Consider the following 20,602-nt stretch of genomic DNA (forward strand, 5'->3'; position numbering starts at 1 on the left):
AGGCTTTAATAGGATTTCGAATCACCAAAAGCTTCACAAAGCTGAACAACAAAATGCACTGTATAATGAACCAAACACTGCAGTGAAATGACTTGGAGGAAATCAATTACAAGTGAGCTAGGCACAAAATAGCACTGAGATGTGTTATGGATGAAACACTCCTTTAAGATCTGTTTAATGGGGGCACCTTCCAAGCAATGCCTCTGATTTAGTGGACGTCTGCCAGCTCTTGTTGGACCGCAGCCAAGGATGTGTTTTGGGCCACAAACACTGTTTTCTCTTTGTCTCTTCTTTTCTTTCTCTGTTGAGTCTTGGAAATATTTTTATGGCCCATATGGGTCGGAATGAAAAATGATATTGAGAATGATTGTGCTCAAATCCCACAAAAGATGACTCCTAGCCATTTCACAGCCCATAAGTATCCATCATCTGTGGTGTCTTCCCTCTGCAGGTGACTATCCAAACGATGGCTGTCGACAGTCATGAACTCCACGTGTATACACCTACATAGGGTGGGGTACAAACATATGGTGCAGTATCGAATTGAACTTTTCCTGACATCTTTATATCTCCACCACGGCATCCATCTATTTTTCCATGCCATCTGCTGCACCAGTTTAGATGTACGTGAGAAGAACCATGACAAGCTATACTGGGGACATGTGGGACTCAGATCTGGAGAGTTTACCCAAGCACTTAAAAACCTTCATAGACCTGTACTGTAACAGATGGCATGCAATATGGACACCGAGGTTGACTACTGGGTAATGGATGAACCTGTCTTGGCTAAGAACAGTGATGTGATCAAAGGTTGTGGTTATGGTAACGCTCACAGCTTAGGTCATTTTTATCTAAAGCAAAACAGGGAAATGATTAAAACATAAAGACTCCAGCGATTTTTTTGACTAATCAAACAAATACAGATGAATTCTGTTAAAATTTAAATGAGAATATTTTTTGACTTTATAGGCATCCCTCAGAATTAGTTATGACTGTGTTTTTTTTTCTCTTCGTTTTGTTTTTTTAATCAAAGGCAGGTTCCCTCATCAGGACTGACTCAAAGTGGACTTGTGGACTCAAGTGCATCATTAAATACCTTCTGGCCCCTATTGTTTGTTTGTTTGTTAGACAGCAGGATATCTCAAAAACAGGTTTCAGCCAAATTTGGTTGGAACATTAGGACACTGACCAAAAAAACAAATGATTAGTTTTTGGTGAAGATCCAGGTTTTTTTTTTTTGTTTTTTTTTTTTTAAAGGATTTATTAAAATGGTGAAACAGACAAATCCTTTTACACATCATGTTTTTAGACTGACAGAAAATGTGGAACTTGTCTGTGGCAAGGACAAATCTACAGAGAATCAATATAGGGTGGCAATTAACAATTATGTTCATTATTAATTAATATGCCTATTATTTTCTAAATTCATTGATTCATGGTTTGGTTTCCCTGTGTTGATATACCTCATAATTTCCAACAATTTATGTGGCGTTGTTAAACTGCTCATTTTGTCAAACCAATAGTCCAAAACTGAAATACATTCAAATTGCTCTTAGAAGAAAAGCAGCAAATACATACATTTAAGAGGTGAGAAATAATTACTTAAATGATAATAAATTTTCTTACAAGTGAATAATAGACTAGTAGCTTCAGGTCAACATCAATATACAACATCACACTTTATACTCAAAACCTAACTTCCTTTAAAAATCTTGTCATGTCTTTAATGTTTTTTATTTTAGAAATAAAAGGTTGGATTATTTCCAATGTGCAAATGAAGAAGTTTCAAACTTAGAGTTCGTTTGGTCCCAACAGTCTACTTCTAAACTTGTTAAGTTAATGTGTTGTGATAAAAATAGCTACCATCTGTCTCGATTGTTGGTAGTGTCCGGTCCCGGTTACAAGTTAATGTCTCACCTTGTGGGAGACTGGAGTCCAGGTGATCTGTTTGACCTAGAAGTTCTGGCAGAGCTATCGGGTTAGCAGTATCTGTTGTCATCTGATAGGCTGAGTCCCAGCCCAGCAGACATAATACACCATCCGCGATTTCACAGCGGTTCAATTTACTGAAGTCACATCTCATTCTGGGTCTGTCAGCAGCTTCCAGACTCACTAACAAACTGTTCTGCCTCTCCCTCTTCTCTTCTGTTATCTTTCACTTTCCCAGCTTTACTGCCTTTTGTCCTGCTTTTCCACATGGACTTTAATTATGTTTGTTCATTGCCAGTTATCTGTCTACCTTCGTGTGGTTGTGTTTGTGTGTGGTGGCCTTTTTATCTGCATATATGCAGAACACCTGTCTTTACATACAAACTCCTGTCTTTCTCCATGTATGGTAACGGCATGTTTTGCATAAAAGAAGATTTCAATTGCCAATTTCAAATTTGTGCTGATGGTTATCCACATGAGCTGTTTCCAGCTGTCAGATGAGTTCTTGTTTGCAGAACTCCACCTGTCCAGCTCCATCTCTCCTCAACTCCGTCTTTCTTCCGCTTCTCCTTCTGCCTCCACATCTTACTGGAGGAGAGGAGAGGCTTGTAGAACACATAATTTATTCCTGTTTATCTCCCAACTCTGCCCTGTACTGCGGGGAAATGAGAGATGGAAAAACAGAGAGAAAGAGGAGGGCACGAGATGTTTTCCTTTCATGTAACCACAGAAGACAGAAGCAAATGGATGACAGCCTGAGCTAGCAGGGCCTCGGCTCACTAAACACATTCAAACACAAAACATATACTTGTGCCCCGGCTCGCTGTAAATAGTCAAACTTTCCCTCCACTGAGCCTCCAAAAAACATGATGTTCAAACTTCTGCATTTACTGATCAGCTATTGTGTAATTTGGAGAATCGCACACACACACAGACCCACAAACTGTCTGTCTCTCTGGAGCCTTTTTACTGCTTAAATGACTGCGTTTTTAAGATTTAATAAGCAGAAACTTTCTCTCTATGCAGTGGTGGAAAGTAATTTGTGAGTACATTAACTCAAGTATTAGATTTAATTTGAGGTACTTCTGCTTTGCTCGAATTGAGGGCTGACACTTATTTTCATTTCTGATTAATCTGCCTGTTCAGTTTCAGATTAATCAATTTAATGTTTTGCTCTTCAAAATGTCAGAAAACAGATTGCCTGAGTTCAGGGTGACATTTTCACATGTCTCATTTTGCTTAGTCCATAGTTCAAAACCCAAAGATATTCAGTTTACAATGACTTAAACTTAATGCTTAAAATGACTAAAAAGATTAATCAGTTATCAAGGTAACAAGCTGATTATACCTAAATATCATATGAGCATTTTATTTTTAAAAATAATGCATAGGTCTACTTAACAAACAACAAATTATTTATTTATTTTGCTTTCTTCTTTCCTCTTTCTTTTTGCAAATACCTATAATAAGAATAAGTTGGCATGTGGACCAACAGTGAACAGTTTTTTTTTGTTGTTGTTGTTTTGTTTGTTTGTTTGTTTGTTTGTTTGTTTGTTTGTTTGTTTGTTTGTTTGTTTGTTTGTTTGTTTGTTTGTTTGTTTGTTTGTTTGGGGTTTTTTTGTCACCCTAGTATATTGAATAGTTCACCCAAATTACATAAACCAACACCTTATTTTCTTACTTATTTCTGGTGCTATCTTGTTATAATGGTCATCTAAAACTTTTGACTGGTGTACATCACTGGTGTACTTTTACTTGCAACAGACTATTTTTACATTTACTTGAGTAAAGTCTCTGGACACGTTTACCACTACTGTGTGTATGTGAGAAGAAATCTGTGTAAGTGCAGAGTTTACTATATCTTCTGTTTCTCTATATATCTACATACATTTCTTACAAGCCAGATGCCTTTTATCGCTCTCACAGAAGATCTGATACAAAACATGGTGCTTTGTGTCAGACTTAAACTAGCTGTGTGTGTGTGTGTGTGTGCGTGCGTGCGTGAGCATGCCTGGTTATCTTCACTCTTGTGTGTGTGTCCGTGTCCTCCTCAAAATGTGTGTCTTGTGTGTGTTTTGAGTTGTGTCTTCTTCCTCTCTGTGCAATAACAGCTGAGTGTAATCCATGGCTTTGTGCTGCCTCCTCAGGCTCCATGTCAAAGTCAGTTTCAGATGAGATGAATGTGACAGAGCAGGCTGAGAGAGCAAAAAAAAAAAAAAAAAAAAAAGACGCAGAAAAAGCACACTGCTGGTAATTCAAAAGGCTGTTGGCAAAAAAAAGCAGTAAGAATAGCACCTTGTGAAACAACAGAAGCGAAAGAATACCTGACGAGCACTGTGTGTAATTATAGCACGTTCAGGGAGACACTGTTTATCACGGTGGGATCAGGGTAGGAAGAAGAAGTAAAAGAAACAAGTTGAGGCGTTAAAGAGCATCGTCGGGTCGTTGCCGTGGGGTAAAGCCGTGTAGATGCTGCCAGTTAGCTGCCAAGATAGAAACAGGCTTTCTTCATGGCAGCAGTGAGGCTGCTGTAGGAGAGGAATCACAAGCTTGTAAAAGAGGTATACAACAAAAGGCCCTTTAAATGTCATCTAAGTTTATAAAAAGTCATTTTAAGACTTGTTTTTGACTACCAAACTTTTTTGGAAGGGATTTCTGAATTTTGACTGTGTTGCCGTTTCTGTTCACTTTTTAGGAGACTGGGGGTAGAGGGAGGGGAGTTGGGAAAACACATCTCTTTGTAAAAAAAAAAAAAAAAAAAAAAAACAACTGCCAGTGTATGAAAGCAGGGCCATTCAGAGGGTGCCTCACAGAAATAACAACAAAACTGACTTTTCTGGATGTTGCAGTAATAGAGGAGGATACCGCAGGGTCAGAATGCAACAGAAAGAGGAAAAGACCAACAGACAAATATCTCAGAATGAAAAGCGGAGGATACAGAGGAACATTTTCTACAAACTCGACTGAGCATCTTTCTCCGTCTCTCCTTCTTTTTACAGGAGCATTACAGATCGAGAACAGCGAGGAAACAGACCAAGGGAAGTACGAGTGTGTGGCCACCAACTCTCAAGGCGTGCGCTACTCCTCCCCCGCAAACCTTTATGTGCGAGGTAGGACCTGCACACAGAACACACGTGCACATGCACTCACATGCACAGAGACAACACGCAGAAATCACTACCGTTAAGGTGCTCTTGGTATTAATAAAGTTATTTCCGTAACTGTGCTCTTAAACAAGTATTACTAACCCATCCATTGTCTACAACATATGTTGACCCTGTTGTTTGGTATTTCTCACAACCACCTTTAACAAGTCCACCTTAAACCTTGGTGCGAGCTCCTACAGTAGAAGAAAACTGAACATAAACTTGGGAACACACCTCGGTTTAACTGCATGAAAACTCACTGATCTGTTTTCTAAAATGGTTTCTGTACTAGAGGCAGATTAAGAGGAAAATTTTTGCACTAAAGCTGCACAGCCCTCATTGACAATTTGAATGAAATTAGTTTAACAATCAGAATCAGGATATTATTCATTCTTAAATATGTTTACTTTAGTGGCATCTGTGCGCCCACATGATTCCTGTTTAACTGATTCTAGCCTCTGGGCTGTGGGTGATGGTGTGTCTCTGGCTTATTTGCTGAAAGACCACGACCAATGTTCAGATTTACAAGTTCTAGTTTCTATGTTGAGTGGGATATCGGAGAAGTGTGTATGCGATGTGTGAGGGTGGGTGCGGGTGTTGTGTGTGAGTTTATGTGAGTTTGTGTGTGTGCGTGCGTGCGTGCGTGCGTGTGTGGAGTGAGTGGCTTTGCGCTGGCCGTTTTTATTCTCTCTGTGTTTCCCCGTTCTCTCTCTCCCCCCTCACGTCATTGTGTTCTGCATCAACCCCCTTCCATCCCTCAGAGCTTCGAGAAGGTTGGTGTGCTCTTTCTTTTCTTTTGTTACTCCTTTGTTTCAGAAAGCTTCACTTATTGAAACAGAGAGAAACAAAAAAAAAAAAAAATTTAAAGGACACCAGAGTAGATGATTTTGTCTCCAAAATGAAGAGAGTTGATTTCTCTAAAGCTGCTACGATGATGAAGTGGTCTGCCTACGCAGCAGAGTGCATTGACTGCATTGTGAGGCCTTGTGTGCAGAACCCTTGGTATTGCCTTCACTCCCCGATCAATGTTTTCTGCATGGTATGATCTTGTTGTCATGGAGACCCAAGAATTGGAAGATTAAAAAGAGGCGATGTTTGCATGGAAGGAGTGAGAGAGAAAGAGAAAGGAGCACCGCTTGCATGTCTGTTGACTGACGGACTGACACAAGAGCATGGCACAGTGTGTGTTCACGCCTATTGATATGCTCGGATTGTGATATTATTGAACTTGCTGTCTTGTCATGTCTTGCTACTTTTTCCTTTTTATTTTTTTCTTTTATATCATCATGTGTAACATTGTGTCCCAGTTCCTATGTCATCACATCTGCTCCAATTCTGCACTTGTTGCGCTGAGTGGAAATCTTGCACTGGCAGACACGCTTGTACATGCCCTTCTGTTCTGAAGTTATATGTGCTGTGCAGGTCTGGAGGAGAAGCATCAGCTATTTAGCTGAATTCATGACATAAATTAACTCAAGATGACAAGGGAACTATAACATCACCCGCAATGTAAAGTAACTAAGTTAATTTACTCAGTTCTGAACTTAAGGGCAAATTTGACCTATTTGTGTTTTACTTGAATATTTACAGTTCATATATTTGTTCTTCTACTACACAGCCGATGGAAATTTTGTATTTTTACTCCACTGCATTTATCTGACAGCTGTAGTTACAAATGTAGATCTTTACATACAACGCATCAAAAGATCTCACAAAATATGACACGTTGTTATAGGTTAGGCTACACAACAGCGCATAACATACATAAACATGAAATAGTTAATATCACCTGAACCAACGACAAGAGTAAAATAACATGTACACATCAATGATTACCCAGTAATACCAGTAACAGCATAACACTCACAGGGCCCAGTTTTGCTGCATTGAATGCTTTTACCTTTGATACTTAAAAGCTCCCTCGCTCATTTGGATACTCTGAGAGATTTGAAATTACTGCTGCAGCCTTTCTTGTTCTGGTATGACTGACCAATAGTGATAGCTAATGTTGGCTAGAGTTGACTTTTGACTCTTGTTCTAATTATATGCTTTGTTTTAGCATTTAGCAATAGCCTGTGACTGCCACTTCAAGTTTAGTGTCACTTTAATTACATTTTTGCTAATATGCTAAGAAGGACTAGTATCAATACTTGTAATATTATCAGTGTAGGACTTCTGCTTGTAATGGCTTATTTTTTACTTTAACATATTGGCAAGAATAGAATCTGAATACTTCTTCCACCACTGCACATTCCCATATTCATACTAACACTATACCATCAGTATTTTTGCAGGTATAGCAATATGCTAACTCTGTCATATAGCCTGTGCTGTGCCTTACTTTTCCTGGCTGTCGCTACCTTCACCAAACACTCCCATACGCCTCTATTGACTGACATTTGAAATTAATCACGTCCCTTCACATTTTTAGATATCAAATAGATATTAATGATTCCCTCTTATTACAGTGGTTTATGAAAGCCGTGTCCTTGAGACAGACAGGACGGCGCTGCCTAAATGTCATCTCAGTGACGGGCCTGATCGGGTATAGCAGTGCTGAGATACAGCCGTAATCCTTATGGCTGTGCCAAGGTTTCCCCAGTCTGTAGCCTCCAGACTCCCTGCAAAGGATGGGACTAATGATAGCTCCACTAATAAAGATTGAAGCTCGTGGCTCTCACAAACTGTATAGAAAATGGAGGGGAATCATGCGGCCCGGCTCTATTAACTTTAAGCTAGGGGCTCTGTCGGCATGTGAAGGATTATCCCTTGTTATTAGCTCACTTTATTGTAAAGTACTCGGCTATGGCTCAATGGTGAATTCTTCAGTCTTTTGTCTCTGGTCCTATTATTTTTTAGAAATACTCATACTGCTCATGTTTCACATCCCTTAACTTTCATCTTGAGGCTTTACCTTCATCCTGTTGTTGCTCATATTGCCAAACTAATCCATATGCTTAATTAACTGTCTTTTTTAGTTTGTTTTGTTGCATTGATAGGTCTAAAATAACTAATAACTGACTGAATTAAACCAATACTGTTTGTCATGCTGCATTGCATCTGCTGTCTCTGTCTTATGCATGTAAGCTGTCATGGATGCGGTCTGTCTGTCTCTCTGTCTCCAGCATGCTCAGATGAGGAGATGCCTGCATAATCATGTCTGTTTCTAACAGATCTACCTGTTTTTGTCTCTTTGTCTCTTTCTTGTCTTCAACTTCTGTATCCAATTCTGGGTATCTTCCAGCTTTTATTTTGTTTTGTTTTTTTCTACAAGTATTCCAAATGCTTTTCACTTAATCTGTTATTCATGAAATGATAGTGACGTCACGGCAACTATTTCATTTTTTTTAATTTGTTGAAATCATGCAAAAATGTTAACTTCTATCCAACTGTCTCTAGATTCTTTGAGTAGGGGGATGTGGCCCATGAAGATTCCAAGTAATGATGTTACACATTAAGGAGTGGAGGTTATGCAGCAAAACAATATTTATTTTATTTTACTTTTTATTTCATATATTACATGTTAGAAGTACTGCTGAATTTGCAAACAATCTAAATGAGCCTTGCACTTTCATTGTTTTGCTAATGTAGGGTTTTACAGTAAGTTTTTTATTCTTTACTTTAAGAACATTTGTTATGTTACACATACAAGCTTCCTAGTGTTGAGTTTAGACAATGTTTCTGCTTTCTGTCTGCCTTCCCTTTCATTCTCTCCTTTCATCCAGAGATGTTTGTCCGTTACTCTCTCTGTTTCTTTCTGTTTCCTGTGTTGTGACCCTGGGGTATCCTCTTCTTCACTGTTCCTTCAACATACAATCTCTACTAGTCTTTTTTTTACTAGTTTTTTTTCTTTCTATTTTTTCTTTTGTTCTTTTTTATTTTTCTTGCTTTTAAGCACCTACTTTCTGAATGGGCCTGATTCTGGTATTTAGCCGTGTTTTTAAATAGATCCATGTGTTTTCTTCTTCCTCGCTCCTCTTTTCTTCCCCCTTTTCCCTCCTTCCCCAAAACCCTCTTCTAATCCTCTCTTTATCTCCATTTCCCTGTCTTTTCCCCTCCTGTCCCTTCCCCTTTTTTCTCTTCTTCTTCTGCATTCTGTCTGCACCCTGATGTGTAGGAGCGACAGACACATGTACATAAGTTTATTAACTTATAAACATGCACATACTACCTCACATATCTCTCTTTTTGCTCGCACTCGTTCTTTCCCGTTCTGCCTCTTTCATGCTTGGTGTTCTTTACTTAATGTGTGCAATGATCACTCTGTAATTGCCACAACACCTTATTAGAACCCTCGATCCACTCCTGTCCACATTTCCAATTCATTTGACTACACACTGTATCAGTTATGAATCTTATGTATTGTACAGTATCTTGTTGTACAATGTGGCTGTCCTTTGCTACATTGCCTGTCATTGTCTGGAAGAGAAGCAGAGCTGCCTCTCTCTCTCTCTCTCTCTCTCTCTCTCTCTCTCTCTCTGTCTTTCTCTCTGTAACACTTCCTCTATCCCTCTATCTGTCTCTCCAATGTCTCCGCTCTTGTCTTGCTTCTCTCTGTCTCCCTCTCAGCCTTCAGTTCTTCGTTCTCTTCTTTGTGTTTTCTCCACCATTTTATCCCTCTTGAGTCGCCCAGGCATGCAAGTGACCTATGAGTTCAGTCTCTCGATGCATCTCTTCCTAACATATAGTCAACCAAGCTCCGACAGATGCAATTGGAAATAACTTGCCACTTTACTTGTTCTTCTCATGGGGACACAAATAGCAGGATGGGCCTATTGATCGGCCCCATGATGCATACACTCTCTCTGTCTCTACGAAAGAAAAAAAAAAGCTCATCTGCTGCAAAAGTACCTCAAGGCACAGAAATCTCAATGATCTAAAGTTTGTCATTGACATTTCTGGTAAAGTTTAGCATGTTTAGTCATTGCTTAGGGGTGGGGGTATGATAATGATAAAATTATAATCAAAACCCTGAATCACAAAGTCTTATTTTTCTGCTTAAATGGAAGATAACCAATAAGACAAATGTTTATTTAAGAAGAGAAACTGACTATAGGTGTCATGTCCTGGTTGAAAAGATACTCAAGAGTTTGTCACTCTTATTATTTTAGGCAGCTCACTGATTGGTTGAGCTCAACACAAGATTTGTGTCTTTCTGTTGGAATCATCAGTACCATAAAGTAATTGGGACTAAACTTGAAATATCCCTTTGTAATTTTCTGTAAAAACCCTGAAGTTCATTCTCCCCCTTCCTGTTACCTCTCCTCTCTCTCTTCTCTCTCTCTTCTTCTCTTTTTGTCTTTCTTGCCCTCACTTTCTCTCTCACTCTCTACCTTGCTTTCTGCTTTGCTCTCTCTCTCTCTCTGATTCTCTCCCCCTTACTCCCTTCCCCTCCTCCTTCTCTCTCCGCCTTTCTTCTCCTCACTCCCTTCCCCACTTTTTTCCTCCCCCACCTTACCCCTCGACCCCTACCCCCCCTCCTTTTCTACCCCAACTCTCCTCCTTTCCCAGTGCGCCGTGTGCCCCCTCGGTTCTCCATCCTCCCCTCCAACCATGAGATCATGCCAGGAGGGAGCGTCAACATCACCTGTGTGGCAGTGGGTTCGCCCATGCCCTACGTCAAGTGGATGCTGGGCAGTGAGGACCTGACCCCTGAGGATGAGATGCCGATTGGCCGGAACGTGCTGGAACTCAACGGTGTCCGGGAGTCTGCGAACTACACCTGTGTGGCCATGAGTAGCCTGGGTATCATCGAGGCCACCGCTCAGGTCTTAGTCAAGAGTAAGTGATGCTTTAATAACATGATTGATCATTTTACCTCTAAGAGTAAGAAAAGGATGTGGAAAAGTGCCTCAGTTCATTCTTTATTAATGAATAGATCCAGATTTATTGGCATTCTTCTGTTGTAGGGTCAAATTGTAAATATTTATCCTCAAAATTTTAATTAAATTAGAACAGATTCAACTTTAATGTAATTGCACACATTGAGTACAAGTACAAGAATATGCAGTTTTATATTCAACTGAATGATGCAAACAATTGGGCACTGTATATAGATATTTAGATAAATAAATATACAGTGGATTTGAACAGTGGGATCATCATAGTATGAAAGGATTTTGCTGTGATAATTACAATGCAAACAAAGCAATATACAAAATTTACAGTACGACTGAATGTAGCTACTGTATATGTCATTAATCTAACTATAATACGCACAGCATGGACAGAAAGTATAATTCTCTTTATCTCCCATCTCTCTAATCCAAAGCTTTGCCAAAGCCTCCCGGCACACCCATCGTCACGGAGACCACCGCCACCAGTGTGACCATTACCTGGGACTCCGGCAACCCTGACCCTGTCTCCTACTACATCATCCAGTACCGAGCCAAAGGGCCGGACAGCAAGTACGAGACGGTGGACAGCATCACCACCACCCGATACAGCATCGGGGGACTGTATCCCAACACTGAGTATGAAATCAGAGTGTCAGCCTTCAACAGCATCGGCCAGGGCCCCCCCTCTACGCGTGTGGAGGCTCGGACAGGAGAGCAGGCCCCGGCCAGCCCTCCCCGAAACGTCCAGGCTCACATCATCTCTCAGAACACTGTGATGGTCCGTTGGGAGGAGCCAGAGGAACCCAATGGACAGGTGGGATGGGGACAGAAAAAGTTCATAATGAGTTTTCACTAGTTGAAGTAGTAAATATATATTTTCTTTAATCCGTTGGTATTCTTCTCTTCCTGCCAAACATAAAAACACTCCAAATAGGGATCTAAATATCTGCAGTAAAATCACTTGCTCTCAATGGAAAATGGAAATTTCATTTGCCCTCACTTACGACAGACTGAAAACATTTCAAAATTGCTCAAAGACCCACATGAGGTTAAAACGATAAAGGCTTTATAAAATTCACCATTGGGAGCTTTATTCCAGTATGCAGATTCATGTCCTTTGCAGGGATTCTGTCTTGCCGGAGATTTCCGTCCCGTAACTCCCTTGCTGCTTTCCCCACTCGCTAAAGAAAGAAATGGTAATTGGACTGCCCGCTCTAAGTTAAGAGCACTCCCTCTTGAGGCCTATTTCTTTTTTTTTCTAGCCTACCTAACTGTACAGTAGGTTCATAAAAGTGCAAGACTGAATTGAGAGCATATGGGGATTATAGATATTAAAGAGTAATAACAGGAGAGGTGGTAGAGGTGGAGGGTAAGGGCAATGGCATGGCAGAGGGATTACATACGCTCTGAACTTCCCATAAACAAATCCCACAGGGGAGGGTGTAATGATTATATCTTACGCATTAAAATCTGAGGACACTCAGCTTGTATTAGAACTGGTTTTGTCGACCTTTAAGTAAGGTTTGTTTATTGGGGTCAAATACTGTACATAACAGCCTCAGAGATGTGAGGACATGAATTTGTGACAGTGACCTCTGAAAAACACTGAACCAACAAATCCACAGGACCTATTAGGACTAATATAAAGCAGTAATTCATAGATGGCGACCTTGGGTGTCATAAAATCTAGTTGTGTTGAAAGAAGGTATTATGATCTGCCATGCATGCAGGACAGTCACTGATGACCTTAACATTCAGTCCCAGTCCAGAAAACTCTCTATGTCCCTCTATCTAACGGCCTTTCTTTCACTCTATGCTTCTCGGCAGGTCAAAGGCTATCGTGTGTACTACACCATGGACCCGTCCCGGCCTATGAATGAGTGGCAGATACATAACGTCCAGGACAGCGTGATCACCACCATTCAGAACCTCGTAACCTCCGAAACATACACCATCCAAGTCCTAGCCTTCACCTCTGTAGGGGACGGACCCTTCTCAGATCCCGTCCATGTTAAAGTCATGCCTGGAGGTCAGTGTGTGTGGACTGTAAATGTGTGTATATAAACATAATCATTGGTAGATGTAAATTTATCTCGCATGCCAGTGAAAAGATAACAGCTAAGTAGAGGTCCTCATTCTTTTTGATGTGTAGCAGAGTAATGGTTGTTTTTCGTGAGTCATTATTTGTGTGTATGCATGCATAAAAACTGTTCAGTATCTTATTCGAGTGGCTTATGTAAAGTTTGAAATGTAGTGCACTGTGGAATGCTTTGCAAATAAGCGTGACCTGTCACAAAATATGTCTTATTCAGAATGAATAAATTCTACCTGCTGGGACAGAAATGTGGAGACTTAAGAAAAGGAAACAGCGATTAAAAGCCAGAAATGTCCCTCGTAGCTCAGTGCTGCTCTTGTCACTGTGACAGCTGCTGTGAAGTTGCAGGTTTTATGTCATGGGAGGTACAAAGAGATGATTACTCAAAAATCTGTGATGGTATTAGTGCTTTAAATTTCTGTGTAGGTTGAGCTACTGTTACACCATGAGATGTCTCTAAAAAAAAAGTCTGCCATCTTCAAGCAGACTGAGGTCACAGTATATGTTAAGAAAAAAGAGAAGATACAAAAAAAAGAAGATGCAACGATTTGGGGGATTTAAGGGTCAACAGGTTTACATTGTGAGGCTGAGAAATGACAAGAATTAGGTGGGAAAAGTCATTTTTGATTCCAATATTTCTTTAAAGAACCTGAAAATTATGATTGGCATTAATTATTTCTTACTTGTTACAGAACACTAAGAGCCAAAGGAGGGAAAAAACACTTTTAGCAAATTAATTCTACTTGAAAACTTAGAAACAGAACTTTTTTAGGATTGTGTGGGTGTGGTTTTATCAGATTTGATAAATAGTGGCATTTCACTGGCAACATTATTTTCATTCTTCTGTTTATCATATTAATAATAAGGCACTCAATTTATATAGTGCTTTTCTAAACACAGCTTAAAAATGCTTTACAAGAAAAGTCAACAAAGCAAAACAGAAAAAGACAACAAAATTCTCTAAAGTAATGAGTCAACTAGACAGAAGAAGATTGATACTAGAAATATATTTAAAAAATTAAATGGAACGAATTGAAAATTAAAATTAAAATCACGGTGTGTGTTAAAATGGACATAGGTAAAATTACACAAAGGCATTCTGGTGAAAGTGAGCTTGAAGCAGTATCATTGCTAACTTCTCATGGGTGCATGCAAATGATTTTCATATGTAAAATAACTATCAACAATCTAACTTTAGCAAATACTGTAATAATGTGTTCATGCACTACAGGATCCTATCACGTATATAAGAAGCTGTTTAAGAGAATAGGTTTTTGGGGCCTTGGACTACTAAAAAAAAGGGACTGAGGAAAAATATTGTAGATGTCCTAACTAACTGTGTGTTGTCCTGTCCCTTTCAGTCCCAGGCCAGCCGGGGAAGTTTAAAGTCGGTAAGGTGACAGACACCAGCATAGAGCTGACCTGGGAACCTGCTTACACCAAGGAGGGAATTGTCAACTATGAGCTGCTCTACAAACCTGTCAAGTTTGGCAGTTTGGTAAGACCTCTCATACTCTTTTTATAAACCTGTCCTCTGAGTGGATTTCATAACAAGACAGGGGGATAAGAGGACAGATAAAAGAAGAAGTTTAAAAGATTAACCTCAACGTCCTGCACCACTGTCTCTGGTGGTGACAGTCTCCTCTCTCTCTCTCTCTCTCCAACTCTCCTTTAATGTTTTCTTTTTTTTTCACTCCCCTCATCCCGCCTTTCGTCCTGTCCTCTGCTCCTCTCTCTCGTAGGAGAAGCTGACCTTCGGGCCGAGGAATTCTTACACTGTGGAGGGTCTGAAAGCGAACACCGAGTACTCCTTCTCCCTGGCAGCCATCTCAAACAAAGGCATCGGTGCTTTCACTAATGAACTGGTGCAGAGGACGTCACAAGCCAGTACGTCTCAATTTGACTGGGTTGACATAGTGTACCTGCAGGCACACACACACTTTTCCCACAAATTTTAATTGCATTGTGTTTCAGTCTTGTACACAAATATGATGCAAATGTTTACATGTTACACACGCACACAGAGCTCAAAGTACAAAGTACATTGTCCTCAGCTCCTGACCTGGTAAAACCTGGGAACCATCTCCGCGTCTCTCATCTATCTTGTTTATCAACCCATCTGTCCAACCCCCCCTCCCACCCATCCATCTATGCTTGACTGTGCCTTTCTTCCTCCGCTCAGCCTCTTGCTTTCTTACACAGCCAAAACATCATGACAGATGGAGATGGAGCACCGATTAATGTTTCACTCTTCCTTTTCTTCACCCTCCTTTCACTTTTTCCACTCTATCAGTGTCTAATGTCTTTGAAAGGGTTAAACTATCTGCCACTTATTGGCTAGCAGCCAGTGGTGAGGAGCATTAAAGGATGGTGGCTGGCTTGCTATGTTGACAGGTAAGTGCCGGCCAGTCTGTATTTTATCCACGCTGAACTTGGATTCTCTCCCTTGTCTCGTTTTCTCTCTTTTTTTCTTGCACAATCGCTGATAGCCGATAAGTTCCACTGTTTGCTCTACTCTGACATATCAAGTCATTTTATATCTGTTTTCAAGAAGAAAAAACTGAAAATGCAGCGATAACAGAGAAAATGATGCAAGGAAAAGAATTAATGAAGTAGTCGTGGTCGAGAAAAAAAAAAGCCTCAAGTCCCGCAGTTCGTGGAGCTGTATCACCTCAGCGGTAAGTTTTTGTGAAATATTTATACTCACTCAACAGACACAAAGATTCATTCAGTGTATTCACAATCAGATCGTTTTTAGGACTGAGCACAAAATGCACACAGAAGCCTCGTAGCTAGTTTCACGCCTTTACTTCCAAAAAGAAAGAGGGACCAAGGTGGTACATCGGAGGAGGTGGCAAGGGGAGGGAGGAGGGGCTCAGGAAAGGGAAGGTGCCAGATAAGCAGACTATTTCATGCAGCAGAATTCATTTCCCAGGGAGGTTATGTGCGCTTTGTTATCGCCAAGCTTTGGTGCACATCTAGATTGTCCCCCGAGGCCAACAGAACAGTGGCTGTACGGCTGAGTGGATAGATACTTGAACCTGTCAGCTATGACTATTACACTCCCACACATACACACATTGCAATACACTCCTGAACTCACACACAAGCCCAGGTCCCTCAGCCGTGCTCGTCCTTGTGTGTGTTTGCTCTTTAAGGAACATTATATAGGGTGAGTGATACCTTCAGAAATCTGTGGTGGTGAAGGTGTGTGATTGTGGGTCTGTGTCTGTTTCTGTACTCATGTTTGTTACAGTAAACGTCCCAGCCTACTTCTGATTCCATTCTTGTCTACAATTCATCATTCTAGCCCACCTTTCAGTATCCGTCTGAGTGCCTTTCTCGCCCAGGCTGTTCTTTAACCTGCTTCCTAAATCCTTTTGGCACTGTGTGAGATCTGTTTTAGTTTGTCTTTCTTCCCTCTGTGAAGCCCAAGACCTTCTCCTAGTCAGCAGTGGAAAGTCTCAGACCGCTCTATTATCCTGAGGACTCAAGGATTATGCCACCATGGGGGCTGGTGTTGTGAAATGTGTATATTTGTTTGTGCTCCTGTGTAGTGAGCTGTGCATCCCTGCTTTAGAAAGAAAAGACTTTATCTCTTTTTCATTCATAAATCTGGATCCTTTCATGCCACCAGCTACAGCCAAAGGATAAAATATAATCATTGGGTATCGGATGCACATTCTCCTTGGGTATAATTAAGTTGTCCACTCAGGGTCAATACTCTTGTCTCTGGTTTATTTCATTAGGCTCTAAGCCTAACATTATGCTTTTACATTATGTGGTTGTTCCCCTTTTTGTGCCTGAGTCATGTTTGTCCTGGTGTTATCTCTTTCGGTTCAGTTTACCTTAGTCTCTTATTGTTTCCTTTTTTTATCCTTATCTCTTATCCTTTTACTTGTATTTTTCCCTTCTCTTGCTTTTTCAACCCTATTCTCTTGGGTCTCTTCCTAAACTCTTTGCCAATTGCCCTCCTTGCCCCTTGTCCAATCAGAGCCCTCAGCTGCACCCGAGGGTGTATCCTGCGAGAGTGCCAGCTCCACCTCGCTGAGAGTAAGTTGGAGGCCGCCTCCAATGGAGGGCCAGAATGGCGATTTGGCAGGTTATGAGCTCAGATACCAGAGAGTTTCTGGGGCAGGAGGCGGAGGTCAGGGCCAGGAGTTGAAGGGGCTTCCTATCCCAGCCCAGCAGGGGCAAACAGTGGTAGAGGGGCTGGAGAAATGGACTTGGTACAACATCATCATGGCAGCCTCCACTGCAGAGGGGACTGGACCCAGCAGCCCAGCTGTGCTTTGCAGAACTGATGAGGATGGTAAGAGTGAGAGCTGTAGATCAGACCTAAACGGTATTGATTGTTTAGTTGATTATTTACTGGCTAGACTGCTGGTCACTTAATTAATTCTGCATTTGTGTGTGTGTGTGTGTGTGTGTGTGTGTGTGTGTGTGTGTGTGTGTGTGTGTGTGTGTGTGTGTGTGTGTGTGTGTGTGTGTGTGTGTGTGTGTGTGTGTGTGTGTGTGCACTCAGTTCCCGGTGCAGCCCCTCGTCAGGTGGATGTCCAGCCACTCAACTCCTCAGCACTCCGAGTCACCTGGCGGCCAGTGTTGCCACGGTTACGGCAAGGTCAGATCCGAGGCTACCAGGTGCATTTCAGCCGTGCGGAGAGCGGTGAATCACGCAACCTTCCCCGCATCAAAGACCTGTTGTTGGACGAGTCTCAGGTGACATCCTCACTGAAAATTTAAATCAAATGTTCCTTTATTTTTTCCCTCTCTCCTTTGGTCCTTTGACTCAATCCTTCTCTCATCTGTCTCGGCTTCCTGCGGGGTGTGTCACGTCTGTGGGACAAGATGGAGGAGGATGACTCGACTCAATATGTGAGCGCAGACTACCCATCCTCTTCTCATTATAAATGAAGCTATTACTATTAATACATATGGCACAATGTAGTCAATATGTTACACGGAGACAGTCACAAAATCCTCATTAAGCCTGACCACCAGAAATTTGATTAGCTGCTCTTATGAAAATTTGTGGTAATTTCTCACTGATGCATGATGGTAAAGAAAGAGAGTGAAGAGATCTGTGTATTGTCTAAAATTGAGGAATGAGTTAGCAGTATTTGGTGGCGCTTTGTGTTTCCCCCCACAGGAACTGATTTTGGGAGGTCTGAAAGCAGAGACTTTGTACTCTGTCTCAGTGGCAGCGTACACCACCAAAGGGGACGGAGCGCACAGCAAAGCCAAGCTGGTGCAGACCCTGGGGATTGGTAAGCATATGCCAACTATACAATTCAGTGCGTTGTATTTAGTAACATGCTCAAGCATTGATCTTACAGTAAGCTTCACCAGGAGCCAGCAGTAAATAAACCGGCAAATCAATTCTAATTCTTCTACAAGATTTACATGAAATATGTTTTTTATATATATATTACAATTGATTTTCTGCCGCCTACTCTGTCGTTTGCAGTGCCCGGCCCTCCCTCCCTTTGGGTGCGTCCAGGATTGGGTCCATCAGTGATGGTGCGGTGGGCTCCTCCGCTGGAGTGCTCTGAGTCAGGCTCTGATAGCCGGGGGGCCCCGGTGGAAATCCAGGGCTACCGCCTACAGCTTGGCCTGAAGAATACCACTTTAGACACCACAGTGGATTTCACGAATCGGGAGAAAAACTTCACTGTCAGAAACCTCTCCCCAGGCTCCTCCTACGTCTTTGTCCTCTCCGCGAAGAGCAGAGCTGGCTATGGTGATGTAGCGCAGCAGGAAATAACAGTTCCCATGTTTCCACCCTTGGGATACCCCAAAATATTTGACTTTGTTAATGCCACTTGCTGCTCCCTCCAGTTGTCCTGGCTGCCCCTCGCCCCAGAGGAGACCAATGGTGTCATTACAGAGTACACCATAGCTTACAGAGAGGCTGCAGGCCCCAAGCCCTCTGCTGACCCTGACCCCTCTGCCTCACCAACCTTCCCTGTTCCCCCATGGCTGATCACGCTATCGGCAAGTGATACCAGCCACACCATCCTGGGCCTCAATCACAGCACAGCCTACGAGTTGCAGCTGAGAGCCCACAACAAGGCAGGGCCAGGCCCTTTCAGCCCACCTCTGGTGTACCAAACCCTGGCCTTTGAAACAGGTAGGGCTGGCCTCAGGCCTCGGGAACACCCTTCACCTTCAAAGCACTGGTTCAGCTTCACATCTCCGCTCCCCTTGCTGTGGATTTCACTCGAGAACACTAAATTAAATGAGGTCTGGGCCAGTTCTTACAGGTCAGCCTTTCACCCTTGCACTTCAGAGAAGCTGAGAACTGCAAAGTCCAGGGGACCATGACTACTCCCCCCAATCTCCTCCACTCACTCACTTATACCTTCATCACCTACCCTTCACCACAAGTGGAAGCAGGCTGAATGTTAATGGATGTTTGCTTCAAGAGCACTGCTTATCACAAACCCTCAGGTAAAAGTCAATAAAGGGCTTGGATATACAGTATCTAATACAGAAGGTAAGTGTTCAGTCTGAATTCAGGTGAAATCCAGTATCTGGTGCTGTATCTGCAGGTAAGCTTTTTTATCTGATAGACCTCCACTGCCACCTTTTTCAAAGCCTTTGCTGACATGCTGAATTCTGAGTCTAACAAACACAACCTTACACTCTGAGAATGTGGCATGTCACATTCCTGCAGCTGGTCTGTCTGTTATTTGTACTTATTACTCTTGCCATCCACTCTCCTCATCACCTGCCCATCCTCCTAACCATCATGTATTCTTCCCCCCGTAACAGATCTGACTGACGTGTCCTCCATTTTTACAGGTTTGCGGTTGGAAAGCAGAAGAGCCTGTGATGTGAATGAAATTCTTCATCATGAGTGACTGTTTTTTTTTTTTTTTTTTGCTTCTTTGTTTCCCAGATGTGCCGAGGAATTTTTCAGTCAATCTGGCCACTAAGACCAGTGTTCTTCTGACCTGGGAGTTTCCAGAGAGCAGCAATCCCTATCGCTTCACTGTATGTCCATCAACTGGTGCATGTACATGCGCTGTGGCATATCAATAATTGAGATAATGTATAACATAATGCAACATATTTAGTAGGTATTTTTAATTGCAATGCTTTGCTATTTTCTTAACTTCAGCAAAACTGTCCCATCCTGCAGGTGGAGTATAACCGGCAGAAGATGGAGGTGGATGCTCGTCTGAGAAAGGCAGTCATCCCAAACCTTCAGCCCGACACCAGCTACGACTTCAAGATTACTGCTCCTGAGGGCAACATGGGAGGCCTTCGCCACCGCATCACTGCCAAGACCTCCCCTCCAATCACCATCCGCCGCCCTGAGATTGACCACACTCGTGACACTGAGACCACCGTCACCATAATCCTGCCCTCGCTGGAGACTCGCACTCCCGTCAAGTAAGACTGAAACATGTTTTTGAAATAGTTGTCATGGTTTTCATAGACAGTTGGACCTGCTGCTCTCAGGTCAGATAATTGCAGTCTTGCTAAAGGTGTGGGGCATAATGATAACAATGCCTGACTGACAAGATGTCTAAGATACAGTCTCTAGGGTAACAAGTTGGCAAGAAATCATGAAAATAGTTTGAGACATG

General features: G+C 41.9%; 1 protein-coding gene across 1 annotated transcript in view; it reads left to right on the plus strand.

Moving 5' to 3' along the window:
* The window catches only part of LOC121193245 (receptor-type tyrosine-protein phosphatase S-like), a 50,234-nt gene that overhangs the window by 16,022 nt on the left and 13,610 nt on the right, over positions 1 to 20,602 (plus strand). Inside the window, exons 5-14 of the mRNA XM_041055463.1 lie at positions 4,929 to 5,039; positions 5,837 to 5,848; positions 9,193 to 9,207; positions 10,587 to 10,856; positions 11,347 to 11,726; positions 12,740 to 12,941; positions 14,369 to 14,505; positions 14,750 to 14,894; positions 19,909 to 20,003; positions 20,152 to 20,405. Coding sequence (XP_040911397.1) covers positions 4,929 to 5,039; positions 5,837 to 5,848; positions 9,193 to 9,207; positions 10,587 to 10,856; positions 11,347 to 11,726; positions 12,740 to 12,941; positions 14,369 to 14,505; positions 14,750 to 14,894; positions 19,909 to 20,003; positions 20,152 to 20,405 — 1,621 coding nt within the window. The remainder of the gene's footprint in view (positions 1 to 4,928; positions 5,040 to 5,836; positions 5,849 to 9,192; positions 9,208 to 10,586; positions 10,857 to 11,346; positions 11,727 to 12,739; positions 12,942 to 14,368; positions 14,506 to 14,749; positions 14,895 to 19,908; positions 20,004 to 20,151; positions 20,406 to 20,602) is intronic.

Source organism: Toxotes jaculatrix, chromosome 14, assembly GCF_017976425.1.
Source record: "Toxotes jaculatrix isolate fToxJac2 chromosome 14, fToxJac2.pri, whole genome shotgun sequence".
NCBI classification, from domain to species: Eukaryota; Metazoa; Chordata; class Actinopteri; family Toxotidae; genus Toxotes; species Toxotes jaculatrix.